We start from the raw sequence: 25,227 nt of genomic DNA on the forward strand, positions 1-25,227 counted from the left end.
TCCCTGACATGGAGCAAACACCCACCTGCCTCTTACCTTTCCCCTAAAACACTGTAGATAGATATCAATGGGCCATACCCTCAGAGTGACAAAAGGGATTGTATCATTAAATTTAATGTTTCGCTTTTCTCTTATTGAGTAATGTGGTCTATGGCCTAACATAAATGTATATACTATAATCAGAAAGTACAATACTACTTTGAGTATAATAATTGAGATAATTTTCAATTAAAGATGCAATAACGTCTTTTCTGTATCCACTAACAATGTTGTTGCAAGTTTAATTGCAGTGCTACCTGGCTAGTACTTATAAGCCACACTAGTAAATGGAGCGTAATAAAGTTTCAAAAAGAAAAAGCTATACATATATATACCTTGCCATAAATGACTACATTCACCGATCCTTTTAGAATAATGTACCAGGAGGTACCTTCTTCCCCCTGGTTAAACACTAGACACAAAAAGATGAAAAGACGGATGGTAAGAATAGAAGCACATCAATATAAATTACAGCTTATCAAATCATCAATTTAAGTCCCCCAGAATTATAAATACGTAATATGAAAAAAAAATCACTGGCAAAAACTAACTTATTCAGGTGGCACGTTATTTCCTTTTCTATAGAGAACGAAAGGAAGAGAAACACTGCCCGTCTAGCTCTGCTCTGCAGGATAGGTTTTTACGGGCTATCAATTAACCAGCAATCCTTTTCTTAAAGCCACAGACATTTCCCCTGCAATTCATCAAAAGTTATGCCATGGAAAAATAGTTTTTAAAAGGAATCGGGCCAGTAATGAGACATTGAAAAACACGCCAATCAGCACTCCATGTTGTTGACAGATACACAGAACATGCAGTCGCCTGTGGGGGATTTGTTCCTTCTATGGATACCAAAGTCCAGGGATGCTCAAATCCATGGTGCAGTATTTGCATGTAACTGACACACACCCTCTCATATTCTTTAAGTCATTTCTAGACTTAATGCAATGTAAATGCTGTATAGATGGTTGTTATACCATATCATTTTGTGAATAGGGACAAGAAAAAAGTCTGTACACGATTCAGTACAGATGCAAACCACCCATTTTCTTTCTTTCAAATGTTTCTGATTCTCATTTGATTGAATTCAAGAGTGTGGAACCCATGGAAATGGAGGACTGGCTATATTTTTAAAAGAACGGGTTGGAATAATAACCACTACGTTCAGGTTGGAGTTATTTTGGAGAGGGAAAGAGAAGAATGGGATATAAGTGGGAATAAGGGGTCTTCAACTGTATCATTTCATTCTTTAGAAGATATAAGAAAATAGCATGACGTTTGTGCTTGATAAAGATTGAAAGGGTGTTTTTAATAGTCTCTATTTTTGTTTGAAATATTTAAATACTTTATAATAAAATGGGGACAATAAAGCACACAAGAAAAGAATAATAAGAAAATCAAAGAGAGAAAAGAATAAGTCCTCAGCAATGATAATGATAAAAAATATTAAGCATTACGTAAGTATTTAGAGCAAAGAAATTCTCTCAGGCTTGGAGCCTCCAGTGAAAATGAGAGAAGAAAAAGAAAGCAGGATAGTTCAAATGTCCTTCTAACGGGTAATCTTGTGATAGACTGGCTCCAAGAGACACTGAAGGGAGGTCACTGGGAAAGGCACTGCCTCGGCCCAGGCTGAACAGAAGCAACTTCCGCCCTTTCTAAACACTGCAGGAGCTGGTAGAGAGTGAGTGAGCTCAGGCTGGTGCCCGCGGCGTGTGCTACCACTAGAAAACCACCAGGCTTCAGAAAAGTTGACATGTGCTGAAAATAATCACAGGTCCAGAAAAATAAATGTGCCACAGGACACCCTGCCAAGCCAGACTCGGGGACAAGAAGCCATGTGTTTGTCTGGCTTTCTGTGACATGTGCGTGTGAGCGTGCCAGCCAGGCCAGGTCCCTTGTGCAGGTTTCACTTACACACTGTCCCTCCTTTGGCATGAGACTCAAAAATGAGGACGCCTGCTAACTCTCGTTTCACCTAGAAGAAAAAGAGAAAGAACGTGGAAGGGTTGGATTGGGGAGCCTGGGAGTGGGGGATTGATGCTCTTTCTGGGGCATGAGGCTGACTGTGCCCTGTTCATGTACCTTGGCTTCCCGCACAGTTGTTTCCTGGTCACTAGCTGCTGCTGCTACTCTCACCTACAACTGCTCTCAGCGGATTTGCTGCTAGGTTCTTAAAGCCCATACAAAAGTTATTTTTACAGAATAGCTTATAGCCAATTTATACTAGACAACCTCCTTGGAGACTTTCTAAAATGCAGTCCCACATGCAATTAGCTAGCCAACCCGTCTGCCTATCTTCTGCCTGGGGTGAGACGGTAAGCCTATCGACAACATCGTGTGATTCTGTTGCTGTGAGTAGCTCTTCCCTGCATCACTTATAATGTGTCACTGCAAACATGCTAGAGGATTCAATGTCTTGATGTTAAACAATTAAATTTAAATGAGTGAGAAGACTTATATTCTTAGCCCAAATTCCCAATTATTCCTAGATAGTTAAATTTCTAATTTAAAAAATTCTAAATTTTGATCCCAAACGATGGCTCTATCTCCCTGAGAACCAGGTATCTGAGAATTTTCCACAGTACCTGGGTACCTGGGTTTGGGGCAGAAGAGCAGCCTACCCCATTCCTACCCCTATCCTCTCATTCTGCCAATACTAGGGAAGTTGTAACAGGGGCGTGCTAGGTACCTGGAGTGCAGACAGGGAGGGGGGGCTCTTCCCTACCTCCTTCGCAGCATGAGTTTATGGAGCCTCAAGTGCCCCCTAAATACAAGCAGGGGCTCCCCCAGTGATGCTCCCAGGCACTAGACCCCCCCCCCCATGGAGAGAGTGAGGAGGACAAAGACAGTGGTAGGTGGGAGGGGAGGTGGTCTGGGACCCTCCTCTGGATAGTTCATGCAGGTGAACCCTGTGAAGTAGCACAACATTACATTTAGTGAGCTGGGAATGAAAGACAAATGTAGATGTTTCTTAGGGGCCTCAGAATATAATCTGTGAAAGTTGAAACCACCTCCTTCTTTTTCTTGAATTATTAGCACACAGGAGATGTGTGCTGCCTTGAAATCATCTCCTGGAAGGAGGGGCTTCTATCCCTGTTTAGAGGCCATAATTTCTGTCTCCTAAATACCCTAATCAGGTAAAAGTTCAGAATCAGATATAGCCACTGGGTCAGTTTTTATTAGTGGGTAGTGCTATTGTGCCCTAACATATCCAACCGATGCTCTCTTGAACTTTCTGCTTCCTTTCTTGATAGGGCAGCAAACGTTGGTGGAGTTGGCCCCTGGGGCCAGAAAAGGGCATCTAGATTTCTCTCCTCCCTCCCTCTGGCTCCGTATGTCACGGCAAGGATTCAGAGCCCTCCCCAGGCCTGGCGCTCTTGTCTGAGTATGTGGATTCCACAGTTCACACACAGAGCGGTGAAACACAGATTCCAGTCCTACTCACATCAGCCTATTTTGGGGTTTAGGTTAACAGGGGCAGCTGCTCATAACATGACAATACTTGATTCCCTTTCAGTGATCATTCTTGGGTATAACTTCCTGAGCATCTTGTAAGAGAGAATGGAGGTGATTCCCATAGGGGGATTCAGGCACTCTCACTCACCTCTGCCACACCGTAACACTCTCCTCCAGTACTAACAGTGCATTTAACTGGAAGTCCCCTAGCTATGCTCAACTAAGAGACAACTTACTGTGGTAGAAAGATGGGATAAAGCTTTAATATGAAGGAGCTCTTCATAGATAATCTCTAGGTCATCCACAGTCCTCTGGCCAGGTCTATAAAGAAAAAAGTAAAAAGGAAAAAATGAAAAAATGGTCATCACTAAGGCTTCAAATATGGAACTGGGTTCAGGTCAGTAACATGCTCAGGGACTTCTTCTACATAAAAGGATATCGACAGAGGGAGCAATTGTGCCATTATAACCCCTGCAGGGATTTTTGAAATGAATATGTTCCTTGATGGAAGGATACGGGAGAAATCTAAAGTATGCAGGGTCCCTGCTCTTCCAATCTCAGAGGGAAGAGCACAGCCACTCACGCTGTAATTGACAAATTTACCTCTTGCTTTGTAGATGATTGCTGTAAAAAACTGCCTTTCATTACCACCTTAATCAATGACAGAACTTGGTTTTTAACACTACAAGAAACAATTGGTTTAATCAATTTGACAAGTGATCCAAATTCCTTGTGATCCTGTGTGATATCTTAGGCTAACAGAATAATAATGCTGCTGTCCCTATTATCTTGGGTTGTGTAATTGCTTTTTTTCCAGAGGACCCAAATGTAGGATGTATACAGACTCAGCTTTTCTTATTTAGCCCTCCATGAGAGGTAAGGCCATGAGATGAGAAGGCAAATAGTAGGGTCTGGGATTAGTCAGAGAGGGAGATACATGTTCACCTTTCTCAAACTCTGTTCCATGGACCACCACTATCTATGAGATGTTAATCAGTTTATATAAAGCTTTTTTATTCTAAAATTTATAATAAAAATATTATTCAATAATACACTTTTAAGGAATGGTGTTATGAACATTTTTTGCTTTGGAAGACTGAGTATATTGCTAACCATTTTTCATATCTATAATTATTTTAGAATCATTAATAGTGTTTCATTATATTAATGACAAGATATGATTGGTTGGCAATTTGAATTTTTTGTTGCTTTCTGCAATGTAAGGAACCCTAACTAGTATGTTTTTGATAATTAAAAACAAACTAGTGTGTTACTAATTCTGAGAGTGTTCAGAAGTCAAATGAGAGATAATCTATACATTGATAGATAGGCAACAGTTACAGTCAGCTAATCCCTAAAGGCATGAATGTTACTTATTAGATAATCATCAGTCTATTGTATCCATTTTTGTCCTAAAATTCCAACAATTTATAATATTATAAATTCATATTATTCAATATGGAACATTAAAACCTTAATGAGCTACTGAAGGTGTACTATCATTACCCTGTCATTAAAAAAGTATTCCTTGGTCAAATTAATTCAAAGTATGTTGGAGTACTGAGCAGAGCACTGGCTTTAGAGTCTGAAAAGCAAGCTCCAAGTGGTGCCCATGGCTCAGTGAGAAGGGTGCCGGCCTCATATACGGAGGGTGGCGGGTTCAAACCCAGCCCCGGTCAAATTGCAACAAAAAAAGCCGGGCGTTGCCTGTAGTCCCAGCTACTCAGGAAGCTGAGGCAAGAGAATCACCTAAGCCCAAGAGCTGGAGGTTGCTGTGAGCTGTGATGTCTCAGCACTCTACCGAGGGCGACAAAGTATGACTCTGTCTTAAAAAAAAAAAAAAGCAAGCTCCAAGTTCAAACTTGTACAACCCCTCACCAGCCATATAACATCAAAGTCTTATTCTCATCTGAAAACTGAGTACAAAGGGTAATTGGTGGGACCTCATCTACTGTGCATATTGCAAGGGTACACGTCAAATATATTAGTAATAGAGTATAAATGTTTAAACACAACAATTAAAGAAGTGAGGTGAACGTTATATTAACCAGTTCGATGTAAACATTCCAAATGGTATATAAAATCAGCCTATTGTACCCCATAAATGCAGTAATGTAGTTATGATCTAATAAAACAAAACAAAACAAAACAAAACAAAACTGAGTACACTGCCTTCCTGAGAGAAGTGTTGTGAGAGCTGATGGAGGAAGCAAACATGAAGATATCTACATATTTACTTATGTAAGGGGAAAAAAACCCAGAAAAGTGATATTCAAAACTCCAACACGTAACAAGAAGTTAGCCAAACTTACAAATAAGGTATGGCATTTGGCCTCAGAAACTTAGTCAATTATTAGATAAGTACTCGGAGTAATTAAAACTGAATTGTAAATAGTCTAAAATAGTCCATTGGATTAAATAATTCCACAACCATATTATAATATGGGGAGGACGACACACCTAGTGGGGGACAGTTGGAGGAAGAAACTCTCCATACCTTGTGCATTACCTTCACAAGGACAGCTTTCACACGGACCAAAGAAGATGACAACCTTCTCTTACAGAATCCATGGGGGACATATTTCCTTATCCTGACTGTACAAAGACAGATTAAATCCACGACCCAGAAGATGCCAGGGGTTCATCTCCTGCTAAGGATCACCACCAAAGGAGGTAACTGCATACCAATCTAGTGCTTAATAGTGGAACCCAGAAAGTATGGGACCCATACAGATGCTGATGAAAAGCTGTGGCCGCGGTGCCAAAGGAGCCAGGCCTTCTCAGCAAGAGGCTTAATCTACTACTTGACTTAGACATGGGGATTTTGAAACGAGGACCCTTGGGGATTTAAAAGTCAATCAAGTCACCTTTGTCCATCTACTACTACAGAGGCCACGAATGTGGGCATAATAGGATTATGGCTCTTCAGCACGAGAAGCAGCCCTGCTGTTCTTGCTACTTGACATCAGCTGCAAATAGCATGGAACCCTCCTAGAAGCTTAGCTAAAAGAGAAAACAGTCACCAAGTCTCATTCTCACCTCCATGGGGCCTCCTGTTACTGTGGGAGGAGAAGCACTTAGCTGGGAAAAGAAAGGCTTAGAATTTAGCTCTGAAATGTTGATAGGCTCAAAGTCGGAACTCTGGAGCAGATCTCTGTGCGTGTAGGTGGGATGTTTACATAATATCAATCTGGAATCTGTATTGATCAACTCTTAGGGATTATTAAAAAATGTTGCCTTTAGAAATGACAAATCTCAACATATTAAAAATAATTGTATTTCATCTAAGATTTGAAACATGATGAAGAACTGCCAGATCTTCAATGCCATGTCCTAAAAATTTGACACAATAGTTCAAGGCTGACCTTTGAGCCACTCAAATTCGTCTTAGGGCCTGCACCTAGATGTGGGGGAAGAGAGGTGAAGGCAGCAAAATTTAAGTTGTTTTTGAAACGTCCTCCATGACCCCACTGCCCTCCACCGTGGAGCACTCCCAGGAGCTCTCTTGCCCCCCACTCTCCTGCCCTCCTGGATTCCTTCTTGTTTCCTGGATATTTCTTCACGTCTTTTTGGTTTGTGGTTCTTTTGACCACTGCCTGCATTATGCTCTGCTCTCAAGGCTTTGCTCCACCTTTGTCCCTGGGAACAATCCCTGACTTCCATCTAGATGATAATGAAACCTAAATCTCTGTCTCCAAATAGCCCTTTCCTGAGCTCCAGTGGCTTCCTGGTCATCTCTTCACGGGTACCCAACAAGTAATATCAGCTAAGGCTATCCAGAGTGCTCCCTCATATACAAGGCTCTGTAAAACCAGATCTCCACTGGCTTTTTTAGACACATCGACCTCCCTCTCTGCAATACCTCCCCTGACAGCCACAGCCTCCATCCCTGCTCTACCCGGTGTCTCTCCAATCCCTAAACATGCTAAGCTTTTTCATGCCTTTTTGCATGCTCCTGTCTTTGCCTAAGACATTTTTTCTTCCAGTTTTCTCCAACCTTTATTCTTCCACAGCATATGGTTCCATTGCTATGATAATTATAACATACTGTGATGAATGTTATTTGCTTACATATCCATAAGTCTAGACAGATCTTCCCAAGCTAAGCAGCATCTGGTGTATATGGGGCACCGGGTTGGAAGCAGAGACTAGATTTGAGATCTAAATCATGAACTTCCTAGTTGCCTAAACAATCTAATGCCTTGTTTCTGTATCTGCAAAATGGAACTGATCCATAGGATTATTGTAAAGGTCAAATGAGTTAATACATAGAAAGTGTGTACTCTAACTAGAAATACATCACAAATACAGTCTGGCATTATTATCAGGGTAGGTATTCAATAACTCTCATTATAATTAATACAGAATTCAGAGTCTGCCAGAGAGAGATGGCAGCAGTATCACGGGCCAGTTCTCATTTTGCAGCTTGGGGAATAGGGGGGTTTCTCCTCTGCTATCCTTCCCATTGTAGTTAAGTAAGACAAGGCATCTGTGAAACAACTCACCTTTGATACGGGACACATTTGTGTCATGGCAATAGTTAATTATTAATAGATGGAGGGGAGAAGATGAAAATGATAGACTTCACCTCTTACTCCAAATCCCTTAAAATCCCTACTTTCCTTAGAATTATAGACTTATTCATGCTGTTATAAGGAACAAATTATGATTTCCAAGTAGCTGAAGTTGCTCAGTCTAACTATGTCAAAGTCAGTAGGGGTTTGAGAGGTCTGTCCAAACCAGCGAAGAGCACCTACTGGGCTTTGGCCAGATTCTTGTCTGGCATGCCAAGGTTTGATAGAAGAGCTATTTTAATGTGCCAAATAGCACTGGGAAACAAACAAGCAAAGCCATCACTACACACAACAAACCAGTACTATCCGCAGACCAGAAAGTTTTTGTTTTAGGAATGCCTGGATGATAGAAAGCAGAGAGGAATAGCACATCTGAGAATTGAGCCTGGCTTCAGCCCCAGCTCAGCACAGAAGAAATCCCCACAGGAGAGAAACCGCATGGCTGATCAGATGGGCATCAGCATGCGGAGGGCACAGTTTGTTGCCAGGTAAAAACCTGAGACTTACAGATGCCCAGGAAGGAAAAGCTGAGCGCTGAAGCCTGAGAGGCAGAACAGAGCGAATGGAAACCTTGGTCCCTTCTGGGAGACACGGAGGAGGAGAAGGAGGCAGCTTCCAGGAGGGGAGTGCACGGAGGGGGTCCATTACTGGGAAATCCTCTTAATTTTGACAACTAGTGGGAGGCTGAGGGATAGATTGAATCCACCTGCTCCCCCATGTGCCTGTCCTAAAGCAAAGCCTACCAGGCCCCCAGCCTCACTGCAGGGCTGGGCCCCACTGCCTTCAGGGGAAGCTCTGTTGGAGGTGCCATGGCCACACCTTCAGAGATGCCCACGTGGCAGCCTGCTCCCTGCCCTGGCCTTCCATTCATCAGGAACCAACACAGCCATCAATACAGGCTTCCATGGGGCCTGGCTGGATGCCTCAGAGAGACTCATGGCAGCCGTATGAAACAGAATGGAACAAAGCCAAAAACAGTTTAGTCTCTGCGTTTAAACCACATGCAGAATGAAAGCGAGGAAGGAAAGCCACGAGAACCAAAAGCCAACCCTGTGGGCTGAAGTGGTCACTGTAATCATAGGGCAGCCCCCTGTCATCTGGCAATCCACTCAGGTAGCAAAGAATTTTCTGGTCCTGTTTACAACACATGTTTAACGAGGTGAGAGAAGTCAGGACCGCAAGGTAGGAAGTCACTGACTTTTAAAAAACTAGTATAGTCATAGTTAGCAAAGCAACAAAAGCATTTCTGAGAGGTTTACTGTGAGTGGGGACATTGTGTCCCTCAGGGGCCTCAACCTGTCACCAGGATTAAAAATTGAGGAAAATTCCAGGGAGGTAGCTGGCCAGATGGAGCAAAAGTCAGCATGGCCAACCTGTGCCCACCTAAGCGCATCAAAATGGGATCCTCTCCCACCCCGGTGGATCTCGGCGTTTGGGGCAGAAGAACAGAAACCAGCCCAGCCTCTCCAAGGCCCTGGCTCAGAGCTGCTGTGCCATCTAGCGTCGCAGAAAAAGCTCCCCACTCTCTGGCATCAGACAAAGGTTCGCCCGTTCATCTACCCCACCCCTCTGAGAGCACCCGACAACATCTAAAACCGAGCGTTCCCCACCACAATCACTGAACAAAGTCACATTTTAAAAGCGGGTTTCTCGTCGCCAACAGTGGCATTAAGCACTTTCATGCTTTGGTCTTTACGGGGGTGACAGGGGAAAAATGAAGACGAGATCCTGCAAATCAGCCCCCGGCCTGTTCAAACAGCAATGAAAGGGTCCCAAGGACTGAAGGCAATTTGGCTTTCAAGAGTAAAAGGAGCACCGTGCCCGAGCAGGAGGCCGTAACTCCCAGGTACCTTCATAAGAGTAACCTGCAAGGCTGGGGAAGTGAATTGACTCTCCGCTGCTCTGAGTGGCAGCTGGTGAATGTACCTGGTCTTTACTTGTCCTTCTCCAGATGTCACAGGGAGAGATATTAGGCATCCCTGCTTCTTTACAAATCTGCGTGGTGCCACATTGATGTGGATTTGTCGGATCCCGCTGTGGAAAGGCCTAGTTTCCGCAGGGGATGCATTCTGGCGGCAATGTCTAGTTACAGACAAGATAATAAACGGGGATGGAGGGGAAGCAGTTTATACATTAAAGGATGGGAGGGCTCAGGTGATATTGGGAGCTGCTGGTAAATACAGTTTTATCAAGGAATTTATCAAGGTCAGACGCAGAGCTCCTCAGTTATGGGAACGTGGATAAAATGGAGGATTCTTCCAGCCACCAAGCAGCACATGGGCATGGCCAGTGGTCAGATATGCACAGAAGAAAGCAAATAAGCCAGTTCCTCCAGACCTGTTGCCTAGTAGACCCTGGTACGTGGGGAAAACACCTAGAAAAGTCCACATTATAAATATCTACATACGCTATGGTCAAGCGTCAAAAAAAAAAAAAAAAAAAAAAGGCTTCCTTTTCCTTGGAGGGGGAAGATGCTTTATTTTTGACCTCAGCCTACCTGATTCTCTGACTTCTAAGTCTTTTCTCAAATTTGGATCATTTTCCAACACACTTAAGATCCTCATCTCTTCTGCTTCCTTACAGGGAAGGGTGGAAAGATTTTGCACCTCCTTGTCCAATAAACCCAATGAAACGCTTTTTTCTCTGCTTCAGCTCCCAGGACTCCTGCTTCTTCACTGTCAGGAGCTGGGGAACTGCACATCTGAAGCGCCTTCTACTTGGTCTGCTCAGCTACCTGCCATGCCAACACCCCCTCTCCTCATCCACAACTCAAAAAAAGAGGACACTGGAAGTTTATCTTCTAGTTCTGATAGCAAAGCTTTTGAACCTGGGGATTGTTTCCTTCTTTGAGAAGTTAGAAATGAAGGCAGTCTACTGTTGTCATAAAGGGTAGAAGCTTTTAGACATGAATACGGTCTGTGGTTGTAATAAGGGGCAAAACCTTTATGAATATTTGTCAGACATGAAGTCATCTCCGTCAGGACATGAGGTAAGGGTTCTGTGACTCAGGGCTTCTGAGCACTAAGTGTTTCTAGTTTTTCAGACAATGTGTCTGATCATGTTTAGAAACTGAATATGCCTAATATCCTCCCTGCAAAAGTGATCACTACCAGGACACTCTAGAAGTTTAATATTAAAACTTTTAAAAAGTACAACTACACATCTTTTCCTTTAAAACACTAAGTAGCAAGTTGAGAAGAACAAACAAATTTGGATGGCGTCAGGTAGTATAACGACCTGTCACTGAGTAGGACATCTATATGTGAAATACAAAATGAAAAAAAAAAATTTTTTTTTTTTTGAGACAGAGTCTCACTATGTTGCTCTTGGTAGAGTGCCGTAAAGTCACAGCTCACAGCAACCTCAAACTCTTGGGCATAAGTGATTCTCTTGCCTCAGCCTCACACGTAGTTGGGACTACAGGCACCCGCCACAACACCTGGCTATGTTTTTTTGCAGTTGCCATTGTTGTTTAGCTGGCCCAGACCGGTTTGAATGCACCAGCCTCGGTGTATGTGGCTGGTGTCATAACCACTGTGCTATGGGTGCCAAACTGAAAATCTTTTTTGAGGAAGTGCCATATGGATGCATTATTACTTTTCCCTTGTAAAAATTTAATTCTTAATCAGGGACAGATGGATTACCCATATATTTTTGGTCATTTCATTGCTTGCTCAGAAAATTCCCCAGTGCAGAGAAACTTGAGGCAATATCTAGTAGAGAGGGAAGAATATTGTTAAAGAAAAAAAGAAGAAATAAAATTGGACTTGGAGTAAGATGATTTGGGTTAGTTCTAGGTTCAGCCACAAATACTGCCGTGTGATATTAAGAAAGGCATTTGGCATCTACTAAGCTCAATTTCTTCTGTACACAGTGGATTATAATTAGTCCTACTTCGTTCACAGAGCTATTTAGTGGTTCAAAGAGTGGAAGGGTGTGAGATCACTATATATTGTGCTGTTTAAATATTAATTATTAAGTTTTGTTTGTGCTTCTGGCTGAGGGTTGCTGTGGAGTAAGCGACCCCTCCCAGACCTGTGTGTGGTCAGTGGTTTCCATGCTACTTTGACACTAGATTTTCTAGCAGCTCTTCAATAGAGCTGTGAAGGGAAGCAGATTATCATAAATTGGGTGCCAGATTTAGTAAATAAAAGCACTGAATGAAACATATCAAAAAATTATCCATTGTCTGCCTAAAATTCCAGTTTAACTGGGCATCCTGTATTTAATCTGGTAACACTAATCATAAGGTAATTAAAACTATAAAGCACTTCATTTCTGTGGAATCAGTTCAACAGGGAATTTTAAATTAAAACTCACGACCCACAGGAACTGTATTAAAGGGCCGTGGCATTAGGAAGGTTGAGAACCAATGCTTTATGCCCAAATGGCCTGTTAGACTCTGCTGCTAACAGTACACAGTAGAGCTCAGGATAGAAGGTTAAAATAATTATAGGCTCCAGGAGCATATAACTCTGCTAGGAAAGAATAATCACCTTCATAACCCATTCTGGGTATCTTCTATATTAGAGGACTTTTTTCCAAAGTAGATGGTACACTTTCACCCTTTTCAGGTCTATATGGCAATAATTTAATGAGATTAGTCTGTAATTTTTTTTTTTTTTTTAAGAGACAACCTGTCTCAACCTGTTGCTCAGGCTGGAGTGCTATGGCCTGATCATAGCTCACTGCCAGGAACTTGGGCTCAAGCAATTCTCCTATCTGAGCCTCCTAAGTAGCTAGGACTACAGGCGCGTGCCACCCCACCTGGCTAATTTTTAAAATTTTCTATAGAGATAAAGTCTCACAGCCCAGGCTGATCCTCCTTGCCTCAACAGATCTTCCCATCTTGACCTCCCAAAGTGCTAGGATTACAGGCATGAGCCACCCATCTAGCCTGTAATAATAATTTTTAACTTGAAATTCTATGACATCTTTTCTCACGAATGCTCAAAGCATAAGCCCATAAGGCCATTCTAAACCTCTTTTAGCTTATGCCAGGTGATAGGGTACAGACAGGCTTGGGTCACATCCTGAGTTCACCACTTTCTGGATAACCATAAATTTAGCATAAGCCTCTGTTTCATAAATCCATCAATGGGAATAATATAATTAATTACATCATAGTTTTGCTGAAAGAATTGAATTAAATAACTGTTCGGCACATTGCCTGGCACATGCGTGCTGGATAAGTGTAGGCTCTCACTAAATACAGCTGCACTTGTGTCTCCATTAGAAATCCCCTTGTGGAGCAGGGAGAGAGTAAGGCAGGTATTATCATCGGATAGCCTGAGAAATCTGTAACCTGGAATTGTTGGATGGCTTAACGGTAAATTGATAAGAATAGAATCCAGAGCTCTTGTGTTCAGTATTACTTTTACTTTATTGAGCAGACTCTTGGATAAAATGTATGTATCTCAAAGGCTGTCATTAAATGCTTAAGATATAACAAATGTTGCTTTTCTGGTGGCACTGGGTAAAAACAAAGAAACAAAACCCCCCCAATATAAGGAGGGTACTCTCATACAACTTAGTATCTGGCTTTCTGCCCTTAATCTTGATCCCTCCAATCCCTTCTCCAGAGATAGCAGAGAAACTGACCTATACTGCAAATCTGACCACACCATCCCTCTCTTTAAAATTCTCCAGTGGTGCCCGAATGGCTATAAAACAATACCCAATGTACTCAGAGGGCATAGCAGATGCCCCTCCACTGACCTTGGCCTCACTCTCAGCAGAGCCACATACACTAACGCCCCATCGCTACTCCTGTGCCCCTGCTGGGCGAGGAGCTCATTCTTCACTCTGAAAGGAAGAACACTAAAATACTCTATTTTGCCACTCTTATGAAGAAAGGGCTTGAGAATCAACATAAAACATCCAACAGTCACAAACTGAATGCATCAAGGAACATTCAGGGGATGAACTACTCTTTACCCATCAAAAAACCTCCACCCTTAAAGAACACATAAATTTAAGGGAGAATGTTATCGTGTATTGATATCATTAATAAGTGTAAACAGTTAGGAATTAAAAAATACCCAGAGGGATAGACACAAAAATGTTAACAGTAATGATCTCGGACAGATGTGACTAAGGATGTCATCTGTTCTTTGTTAACTCTTGTCAGTAATTTCCTACTATGAAAAGATTGACTTTAACAATAAAATGACGTTAAAAACGTGAGGTAATCTTATAGTGAACCCTAGACTATAGATGGGCAGTGAAGTCCATTCTCCTTCTCCCAAATTTGAAACTTAAAAGTACAAAATCTGACGGTTGGTTTCTTGGGCCTGTGTGCAGGAGGAGGAGGTGGTAAATGCTTTTACAGGGGAGAGGCAGATGACCCACTTAGTGGAATCATCCATTCAGGTAAAGTCTGTAAGCTTTCACTCAGGGCGTAGAAATCTTTCTGGTAAAAACAAAGGCGAAGGCTGTCCTGCAGTGGAGGAAAGGATCCACAGGGAACGTCTATTGTGTCAGATGAAGCTCTTTCAGGCAGGCTTTTCTTTTCGTCTGGTTAGCATCTGAGGATGGACTTCCTAACTGTGAGCATTCTCTGGGTTCATCTCAACACAAATCAAAACCTCAAACCTCACTGACTTTGCTTTTGCTAATCTGACATCCCCTGAGGAAACAAATCCCCTTATAATTATCAGGATTTGAAATTTCACATCCTTGAAAACAGTTTGGACAAAGATCCTATTAAAACAGGTTCTGCTAATTAAGAGAAAATACACAGCCTCTCACGCGCCCCCTAGCGAAAGTGTGCAGAATGGCACTGAGACGGTCTTCATTTTCTCACGCCATCCATCCATCTTAAATTGTTGCCCTCCAACTTTTCATGCCATAGCACACATTTGATATGAAGTCAATGCATTTCAAGCCATGCCTTCACATTTCTTAATGACTTGGCAGTTTGGGCAGTAAAAAAAAGTCAACATTTCTATACCTTTGAACATGTTCAGTTTCCAGGAGCAAAGTGCTCAGCTGGTCTAGTTAAGGACAGCAATTCTTTTTTAGCTATACTTGTTTTCTTTCCATTTAAATAAAATGAAGTAGTAGCTCCAAAGATTATTATCAGATTAAAAAAAAAAAAGAAAAATGAAAAGAAAAAGGAAGGTGTGTATATAGAGTTTAAATGTCTGTCTTATAAAATTAGATTCCTTACGTGTCACTTTCCCATCTTGCTGGGAGTTGTCACTCCAGTACAAAGAAGACTGAAGAGTCAAAAGGACTATCAGCCCAGTTGTAATGTTTGCAAAGTTTCAAAAAACTGGAAAGGTGGGAAAATCCTAAGGGCATTTGAAATAATTAATTATTACATAAAATAAATGAACTCAAGTTTCTGAGTTTTTGACCCATTTGGAAGACTCCTCAACTTGCCAACAATTTTACACACACACACACACACACACACACACACAATACCCCCCCACCAAAAAAGTATATATATTTTAAGAGAAAAGCTATCTTCTTCATGTCTGCTGCCCACTGATGTTAGCGTCCATTTGATTAAAGCCATTTTTTTAAAAATTATTTTTTATTAAATCATAACTTTGTACATTGATGCATTTATGGGGTTCAGGGTACTGCTTCGATATACAATGTGAACTGTTTACATTGAATTAAGTAACACATCCATCACAATTACACGCATTTCTTAATAAAGCCATTTTTTGAAGGAAGGTCATTCTACACATTGCTACTGTGATTCGATTCACGTTTGAAGAGTAATACATAGATAATATCTCTTAAAATGTGGGTGCATTTTTGGGGCACCTCTGTGTGTGTATTTTTCCCTGTGCACAGGCCCAGCTGATTTATCTCTTTATCATCTTCTTACTCCTCTAGGCTTTTAGGGAGTTTCAGAACCACAGACCTAGAACTTGGTTTAGGAAACAGCACCTACTTCACTCCTTACCCCTATAGGTGAATCTCCAACCATCCTAAACTGTGGCGCACACGCCCCACTTTACCTGGAAGGAGAGTGTGAAGGCTTCTATGGCAGAGCATTCTGTCCCCTTGAAGCCTCTTTTTCTATAGCTGACTTCACATTTATAATCCTCTGCTTACCCAGTCACTCCACATCATTTTGCCCATGTCTCTCTATCCAAAGTACCTGCTTGAAGAAAGCCCAAATGTACATTTCTACTGGTAAGGGTTCCTATTATGTCTACTTGCCAAGGGTGACCTCTTTGTTTTCAGACTTATAAACCAAGCAAAATCAAAACAATAAGCTTTGAGAGTTCACTCTGTATTTGATGGCCCTGTCTTGGAGCTACAACAACAGCACCGTCAAACTGTCATTGTTCTCTAGCACTTGCCCCCAGATGCCATCCAGGTCTGCACCTGCGAAACCAGGATGGGCATTGTGAGTCACTCTGTCTGCCAACACATAAAAAGCTAATTTCACATTCAGAATGTATGTTTTTTTTCAATACCAATAGCAACAAGAGTGTGCCAAAAAATTTCCCCTGAAGCCCTATTCTGTTTTTTAAACTACAGAACATTCTTTCATAGTTTGACAGTTAAAATGCTGCAGTTAATGTAATAAACAGAGAATTTTTCTAAGTAGCCTGTCAAAACAAGTGACACTTTTTTCTTTTTTTGCTAGCGAGTCTCAGATCCAGAACAATAGGAAGTACCTTTCAAAGCAACATCTTCATTATGCAATCAAATTCTCAAAGTAATCTTCTCATCAAAGAATATTGTGTTATTTCTTTCCCAGTAATTATCAGAGTTCTGCAACCTCTCTGGCAGTGGTGACTATTAGAAATTGCAGCTGTGCTGAGTTAAAAAGTTGAGGGGTCCTGCCTTGGTCGATATGGAGCCAATGCATCTCATGCCTCCACATTTCTTAATGACATGGTAGTTTGGGCAGTAAAAAAAAAAAAAATCAACACTTCCCGAACCTTTGAACCTGCCCTCAGCTCCCAGGAACAAAGTGCTCAGCTCATGTCTTTAAGAACAGCAACGATAGTGACAATTCACAATCAACTAAGTTTGTTTTCTTTCCACTTAGATAACAGAAAGTAGTAGCTGCAAAGATTATTAGCAGGTCAATAAACGGGGTGTGTGTGTATGTGTGTGTAGAGTTTGCATGTCTGTCTCGTAGAATTAGATTCCTTACTTTTCACTTTTCCATCTCTTGGGAGCTGTCATTCCAGTAGAAAGAAAACTGAAGAGTCATAGAACGTCCAGCCCTAGACTGGATGTCCAGTTCTAAAGTATGAAAAGTTGCCAAAAACCGAGAAAACAGGAAAATCCCAAGGCTACCCAAAAATGATGGAGCTTGGAATACTGGTGAAACCTGCACTTTAAGAGCCAGTGACGGACTGAAAGAGGCTGAGCCTTGGAATGTAATTTTTCTTTTTTTTGCAATTTTTGGCTGGGGTCGGGTTTGAATGCGCCACCTCTGGTATATGGGGCTGGCGCCCTACTTCTTTGAGCCATAGGCGCCACCCTTTGGAATGTAGTTTTCTCTGAAGAGTCTTTGGGCTGCCAGGAATCATGTAATTCAATGGTGTATGCAAGAACAAGGAAAGACAGCAGAGGCTCTCATTTCTCAGGGTGATTCATGGAACCCAGCTTTCAAGTTTCTCATGAAGGGCAAATCAATTAGCATGCATGTTCTTAGCAGACAGCAGGTGCTCAATAAATGTTTGTTGTATCTGAATCTGATTTAGGAATACCTCTCACATAGAACTATAAACTCCCCAAAGACAGGAACCACTTTATTACTTTTTTTCTTTTCACTTCTTTGATAGATGCTTGAAAATATTTGTGAATCGAATGGTATTTCCTCCTCTCTTGAAGCAATTAAGAGCTGAGCGATCATTAGGTAGGGCTGAGTATTCACATACTGATTCACTTGCTCAGCAAAGATTTATTGATGGCTTACTTGGTATAAAGCACTGAGCTAGGGATATGGCCTAATTTCCACATCAGGTTAAACCCTCTCCCCATAGTATGCTGTGTTAATACACTGCTACCTTTTCTTCAATAGCATTTCATGCAGTTATGATTAAGTGATCACTTGTGGCTGGGTGCAGTGGCTCATGCCTATAATCCCAGCACTGGGTGGCTGAGGCAGGTGGATTGCTTGAGCTCAGGAGTTTGAGACTACCCTGAGCAAGGGCAAGACTCATCTCTACGAAAAACAGAAAAATAAGCTGGGTGTGTGGCAGGTGCCTACAATCCTAGCTCCTCAGGAGGCTAAGGCAAGAGGTTTACTTGACCCCAAGAGTCTGAGGTTGCTGTGAGCTGTGATGCCACAGCACTCTACTCAGGGTGCCAGAGTGAGAGTCTACCTCAAAAAAAATCACTTGTCTAAGTAGTTGCTTAGTATTTGTCCCCTGTGCTAGACAGGGAGCTCCAGGAGGGAGGAGCAGGCATCTTGTTCAATGATTATCTTAACGCCTTCACACTTAACACAGTACCTAGAACAAAGAAGGTGCTTCATAAATGAATGAAGTAAAAGGAGACATGTCTTTGCCTTAAAGAAACTCAGTTTACAGCAACACGCCATTTCAGGATGGCTTTTGATTTTGGAGGGTTGCTGGGCATTTCAGTGTGCTTAGTAGCCCTTTGTCCTAGCCACTGCCCAGTGAATGTCAGCCCTTTCCTGCACTCTGACAACCAAAACATATCCGCATACTTCTAAATGCTCTTTGGGGGCTGTTTCCTTTCGATGCAGAACAAGGTGGCAGCCAGGAGGACAGCAGAAAACATATGGATCCAGGAAATGAAAGAGAAGCACAAATGACGAACCGTGGGACAAAGGGGTGTGAACAGCTAGGGGATGCTGGGGGACTGGAAAGAGAACCTGGTTAAAACGGTGCTCACTGGAATTCTGCAAGCACTAGAGGTTCTCTCGTATCCCCATATCCCTGCAGCCTCCTCCTCTATCGGGGCAGGGAGAGAACAAATGGGTTGGGCAGGTTTCTTCCTCCTGCTAAGGTCAGCCAAGCTTCAGCTTTTCTGTTTCATATTTTGGATTTTCCTCTTAAATTTGTGTTTGAAGAAAAGGTTTTGAGGCTGAGAGAGTTAGAAACCACAGTTCTAGAGTTAAGGATGATGGTGCCGACTGGGATGAAGGAAGGCCTTTGAAACACAGGGTGCCAGACATTTAAGACCCAAGAGAAAGTTTTGACAAAGGGGACACGATGTGACAAAGAAACGAAACTGCAGGTATGTTGAAAAGAGTTTGCAGCACTAAGGAAGGGCAAGTGAAAGAGTCGTGGGGAAAGGAAAGAAAGGTACTCAGAGGGGCCCCTGCCACTGGTCGGTCGGAGAGGCAGACTTCGGGGAAGCTGGGCTGAGAGACACCTCACTCTTGGAAAGTGCCCAATGGGTACGAAGACATGTAAAGTTTCATGCTCTCGTCCAGACTAAAACTAATAGATGAAGGCTGCCAAGCTGGTGACTCAGAGGCAACATCCCCGCTGCCAGGCACCGGCTGCTGGGTGGAGGGCAGTTTCATTTCCAGCAGAGAAACACAGCCTGGTAGTGGGTAGTGGTTTCAGAACCAAGTCACCACTACTGCAGGGGTCTCCCTGAGGACTAGGACTGGCGCGCTCCTTAGCCTGCCCCGGGAGCAACGAGTAGAATGCCCGGAGTCCCACGGGGGCTCAGTACAGTCTTTCTGAATGGATCTGACTGAACGTTTGCCAGGCCTCAATCTCAGCAGGTGGGCTGCTCCTGAAGGTCAGCTCAGTTCAGGGCAGGCCAGAGGCAGAGACCGCCTCAGGGGCTGAAGGAGGCCTTGCAGGGGTTAATGGGCAGGGTGTTCTCATAAAAAGGGGTCTTCAAGCTGCAGGGTGAAGATGCAGGGTGTTCTTTCAGAACAGGGTGAAAGGGTGTGTTGAGTGAAGGAGCACGGGAGAGAATGGGAGAATGAACGCAGGCCCGGGCACCAGGGTTATGCGCTGACCTCTGTCCTGTTGCAGGGGGAGGGAGCTGCTGCCAGTCTGCCTTAGACACAGCACTTTCTGTTTGTCATTGGCCAAGGGTCATGGAATATGGGAACTCACTATTCAGATCCTGAGCCAACTGCTAAAAATCTCTATCATTTTTAACTCATGAAAATGGAAAATAGAGTCATCTGGCTCAAAAACAACAACAAAATGAACAGAGGCAAACACTGCTGTGTCACCCTTTCAGTGTCTCTCCTTCAGCTCTGGGGCAAGGCCAGGAGGACTTGTGAACTCAGCCGTGTGCCCCTCCCCCAGGCGTCCAAGCCCCAGGCGGGCCCAGGGGCCATGGTGGGCGGGCCCAGGGGCCACAGTGGCCGAGCTGTCACTCACGGTTTGCGGAGGATCATCCTCATGTGGGCGTCGGGGCCCATCTGGGACAGCAGCAGCATGGTGTCCTGGAGCTCCTCATCACACTCTTTCTTCTCCTCCTCAGTAGGCAAAGGGGCATCTTCGTGCTCATCATCCAGAAATCGATAAAATAAATATTTGTCTTGGAAATGGTGCTCCTGGTCCACTACAGGAAACATGGAAGCATGTGTCAGCGGTGGCACCTTGGCCTCACGGCTCCGGTCCCCAGAAACGAATGGAGGGCACTGGGCAGGACAGCCAAGCGGCAGCAGAGTGGTGAGACTCCGCAGCCTGCTCCCTCCGCCTTGCCTGGCACTGTGCAGCTGGAAGCCTTGACCTTCTGGCTGTGGGTGTGCACACCACAGCCCTCTGAGACCCACCCACCTCCTGGGCCTTCATGGGGCTCCCTCTGAGAACCTGCCAGCTTTTCTGAGATGACCTGCAAACACTGCCTTGGATGTGGGACATACGTCCCAAACAGGAGGACAGCCAACTGCCAGATCATACTCTTAAGACTTCTTAAAAACCCACTTTGTCAGAATCAGAATTCCTATTTTTCTTTCTATATGTACTTTTTATAAACATTTCTTTCTGCACTTGGGGAAAATAAAGTTAGAATAAAGTTTCAGTAATTATTTGAACAATGCTGACCAGGTCCTAGAGGGATTTGGGGTTTTGTGATAATTTTCTTCCAGACCTGACTTTAAAAAGTTTTTTTCTCCTCTTGTTCTTTTAAACAACAAGATTTAGATCTTGGTAGGACTAAGATAACAAACTTGGCTCATTTGGAATCCCTCATCTACATGTCTTACAGTCTTTAACCCCTTTTAGGAGAGAGCATCAGTACTCTCCAGAGATAAAGAGAAGCAGTAGATCTTGCTGCTGCTCAGAATGTGGCCCACAGGACAGCGACATCAGCAGAATCCGGGAGCTTGTTGGAAAGGCAGACTCAGGATCCACCCCAAAGTGGTTAAATCAGAATGTGCATTTTAACAAGAGTCCAGGTGATATGTATGCACGTTAAATACAAGGAATCCGGTGACACCACCATGAGAGTCCCAGGTGTGGGCAAATTAAATGAATTATTTGAATATTCTGTCTGTTTGGATAAGCAGTCTTAAATACATAACATAAGCATTTCAGCCAGACTCACACACCAGTCCTGAAGAGCTACTCGGCCCAATTATAGCCCCTGCAGTTATCAAGAGCCACAATTGCAGAGCACATTCCTGATTTTAAACGTGGTCATCCCGCGGGTATACAAATTGGCCGCCCCAGACGGCGGCACATCTAAAAGGCAGCTTCTGAATTCATCACTCACTTCCATGTCATCAGCCCAGCCACACACTTCACTGCTCTTCATTCCGCCCCTGCATCAGGACTGCTATGCGATGCCTGGAGTATAATCACGCTATCAATGAACCATGAATACAAACTAATAAACATAATTGGAACTGATGCGCTCGGGCTGCAGTTTCATTTTCCTTTCAGATGTTCTCTCAAGTTAGGTAGGTACCGTGGTGGAGCCCAGCAATCAATAGCATCCACGCACTGCGTCTGTATCTGTAACGCTAAATGAAGATGCCAGCTCTGCTGGTCCCTGAGGGATCATCATTCTTTCCTGCCCATTTCTTAGTTCAGCAAAAACTTACCCAGGGACATGCACTCAGCATTTCTTGAGGGGTTTCCAGGGACGGTGCCTCAACTTACCATGGTTAAGAACACCGTCTTCTAACAGGACTTGCCACATGCCCACAGCTTGCGTCCGGGAGTGAACACACGGAGTCTGCTGTGTCATCCAGTCCACCAGTTCGGTCCCCACGCAGCATTGTCTAGGGGCAGGTGGGACAAAGAGGGTGGGGAAGTCACCCTTTTGCAGATAAAGGATGGGAGATGGCTTTCCAGAGGAGAGAACCTCCCAGAGTTTGAAGGACCACACGGGGCACACGGGGTAGCCTAAGGTTTCTCCAATGAGAATACAAACCAATAAAACCAGTCAGCTCCTGAGAGAATGCTTTAAGCAAGGCTAGTAAAATGAAAAAGCATGACAAGTTGCCGTACCAGGAGAGACAGAGAGCACTGTCTGGCAAGCTAACTGCTGGGACAGAAACTCTGTCATCATGAGCTGGTCCCAGAGAAATCTCCGTGTAAGATGAAGGCAAAGCAAAAGACACGCTGACTTCCTCCCCCTGAGCTTCGGGAGGAAGGAGTTAATGTTCGGGAGGCACTCGGAGGTGCTCCGTGAAAGGCGCTGTGTAAGTGCAAAATTATATAGCACTTTATATTTTCAAGTAATACTACTGATCTTCCTCAGAGGGGTGTTGGGAGAAACAAGCAATTAGCGATGCAAATCTCTCTGAAAAAAGTTCTGTGTAATGAGCATTAGCACTTCTACAGAGCCTGCCTTCTGAGGAGCACCAAGCTTGTGGCTTTGTGTATATTCACATGTTAATCCCTAAGATGCCCTCTGTGGAGAGTTGGTCTGGATGGGCAAAGTGCATGTCTTTGTTAGGAAATTCATAACTATACCCACACACATTAGGGAACACTGAAACCTTCCATGGGTGGGAGAAGGGCAGGTGTTCACGGCCCAATGGGCCAAGGGAGGGGATGGAATCTTGAACTCTAGGGATGGATCCCAAGGGATGAGGGAAGAAGACCAAGGGTCCTAGCAGCTGGCTTCTTGCAGCTAGGACTGAGTCCCTGGTGGCCTTCCCTCCCTTGCTGAAGGATGGCACCATCTCTGGAGCATGGGCTGAGACTGGGTCAGGCCCAGAGAGCTCCACCAGGAGACTCAGCGCCATACCACTTTGGGAAGAGTCTAGAACTGGGAGGAGACATGAGCTACAGCACCAGGTCTGCTGTTTACTAATGATGTGACTTTGGCCACATGGTGTCAACTCCCTGGTTCTCAGTTCCTTCAGCTGTAAAAGAAAGGAGGAACAAAAGATGGCCTCTGAGGCCTCCAATTTAATATTTTAGAACCTCTAAAATCTATCAAAGCTCCTAGGATGCTCTGATTCGGGGCTAACCCTGACCCCAGAATATTTCACAAGGAAGATGTACTAAGAAGGCCTTATTATAGTCTATACCTACACATTAGAGCTTTAAAGGCCAAAGAAGCACTTACTGACCATTCTGAACCAAATGTATGACCTAATGAAATGGCCCTTTTCTAATTTGAGAACGCATTAATGGGAAAGACTTGTGAAAAAGTCGATTTCAGTTGGCTTTTAATTCAACGATTGCCTTTACTAAAAACAGTACATGGAATTAAGATGATCTCAGAGCATCTGAGTCCTTATGAAGAGTGTAAGAATCTTGCAGTAAGAATATGAAACAAAGACACCCAGCCGCAGCTGTGCCACTCGGCAGCTGATACAATCACTGGCGTCCTTTCCATTAATGATTCCTAGCCACTTTGGAATTGACAGCAGACCTCTATATAATGATTCTTGGGGGCAACACTATATACGGAGAGGCTGCAACTCCCTAATCACGCAATGGGGAGAAGAGCAGGAGGAGGGAAGAATGAAACTGAAAGTATGAGTTCTGGGGCAAGGAACTCAGACTGTCTCCCAGAAAAAAGAAATCATGCTTCTCACTTACAGTTGAGCCCACTGATCATTACCGACAGATCATTAATTTGTGTCATAGGGTGTGGAATAGACATAACACCTATATTTCAGGGGTTTAAAATCTTAGTACTATGGAGCACAAGGAGATTGGGATTTCTGACTTCTAGTTTCCACTATTTGTCACCAAACATGACATATTTTAATGGATTTTCCCTAACTTAATACTCAGCAAAGCATAATCACTAAATTAAGGGAAAAAAATAAAATTTTAAGAACAACAAGGTTCTTTAACCATATGAGATTTTGAGATCCGCTTAATGACTTAAAGAGGTTGAACTCTTTCTGGGGACATGTGACATATAACTTTTTTTTTTTTTAAACATTTACTTTCCTTAAAATTATAGCAGTGTGTAGGGATCACAGATTCCAAATCAACTTCCAGGGTTTAGAGAACAAGACTTACAAATGGAAGCATCCAAAACAGCAGTTAGTAAATGTCAACATAAAAAGGGTCCAATGTGTCCTAAGTAGAATGTGTTCCTAAGAAGACTAAGGTGCCTCTCAAATCCCATGTCATTTCTAAAATTCTATCAAAAAGAGGCCAATCTGAATGTAACAGACTGCCAGTTTTGGTCCTGTAACATATTCATGCCAAGTAAAAGCAGAAGAATATGAGTTTGCATGGAGTGTAGAAGAAGTAGACCAAAGAGGAAGAACTTGTAATGCTTCCCATCTCCATCCTGAGAGGATGGATCTTGAGGAGCCTAGACTTGGTAGGTTTGCTATAGGGTGAACCAGGTATAATTTTATAGGTTCTACCATTGTTGGTATTCTCTAGGAAGATATATAGCCTTCCTGGTAACTCTGAAACTTCTATTCCAGCTTTTCACTGTCTTATGAATTAGGTTCATGGGAATCAAATGGGTTTTGACTCATGCCAAGGCTAACGGGTGCTGAGGTCATGTCTAGGCTGCCTCACTGAGTGCTGGGAGAGGGCTGTGTCTGAACCACTGGTCCTGGAAGGACGAGTGAAGGCTCGTGTGACACATGTTGATAAAATCAAATGTTAGGGATTAGACTCAAATTCTTAGTTGGCTGATTATTATTCAGTCATCCCAGGAGGGTCAATTAACCATGTGGTCCCAGTCTTTGTGATTTATTAATTCCAATAACAACTATAACAAGGAATTCTACATGATATACATGTGAAACAGAGTCGTGTATCTTACTCTCTGCATGCTAGAACGAAATCTT

The 25,227-nt window shown here is 43.2% G+C and overlaps 1 protein-coding gene across 3 annotated transcripts in view; it reads right to left on the reverse strand.

The window, feature by feature from the left end:
- RAPGEF4 (Rap guanine nucleotide exchange factor 4) overlaps nucleotides 1-25,227 on the reverse strand; it is a 226,153-nt gene that overhangs the window by 63,840 nt on the left and 137,086 nt on the right. For all 3 annotated transcript variants that reach the window (XM_012806203.2, XM_023514143.1, XM_023514144.1), the window contains 5 exons: nucleotides 22,106-22,227; nucleotides 20,378-20,561; nucleotides 3,732-3,816; nucleotides 1,954-2,014; nucleotides 375-451 (listed from right to left, as the gene is read on the reverse strand). In XM_012806203.2, the coding sequence (XP_012661657.1) occupies nucleotides 375-451; nucleotides 1,954-2,014; nucleotides 3,732-3,816; nucleotides 20,378-20,561; nucleotides 22,106-22,227 (529 nt within the window). The remainder of the gene's footprint in view (nucleotides 1-374; nucleotides 452-1,953; nucleotides 2,015-3,731; nucleotides 3,817-20,377; nucleotides 20,562-22,105; nucleotides 22,228-25,227) is intronic.

Source organism: Otolemur garnettii, unplaced genomic scaffold (assembly GCF_000181295.1).
Source record: "Otolemur garnettii isolate 467f Iridium unplaced genomic scaffold, OtoGar3 scaffold00048, whole genome shotgun sequence".
Taxonomy (NCBI): domain Eukaryota; kingdom Metazoa; phylum Chordata; class Mammalia; order Primates; family Galagidae; genus Otolemur; species Otolemur garnettii.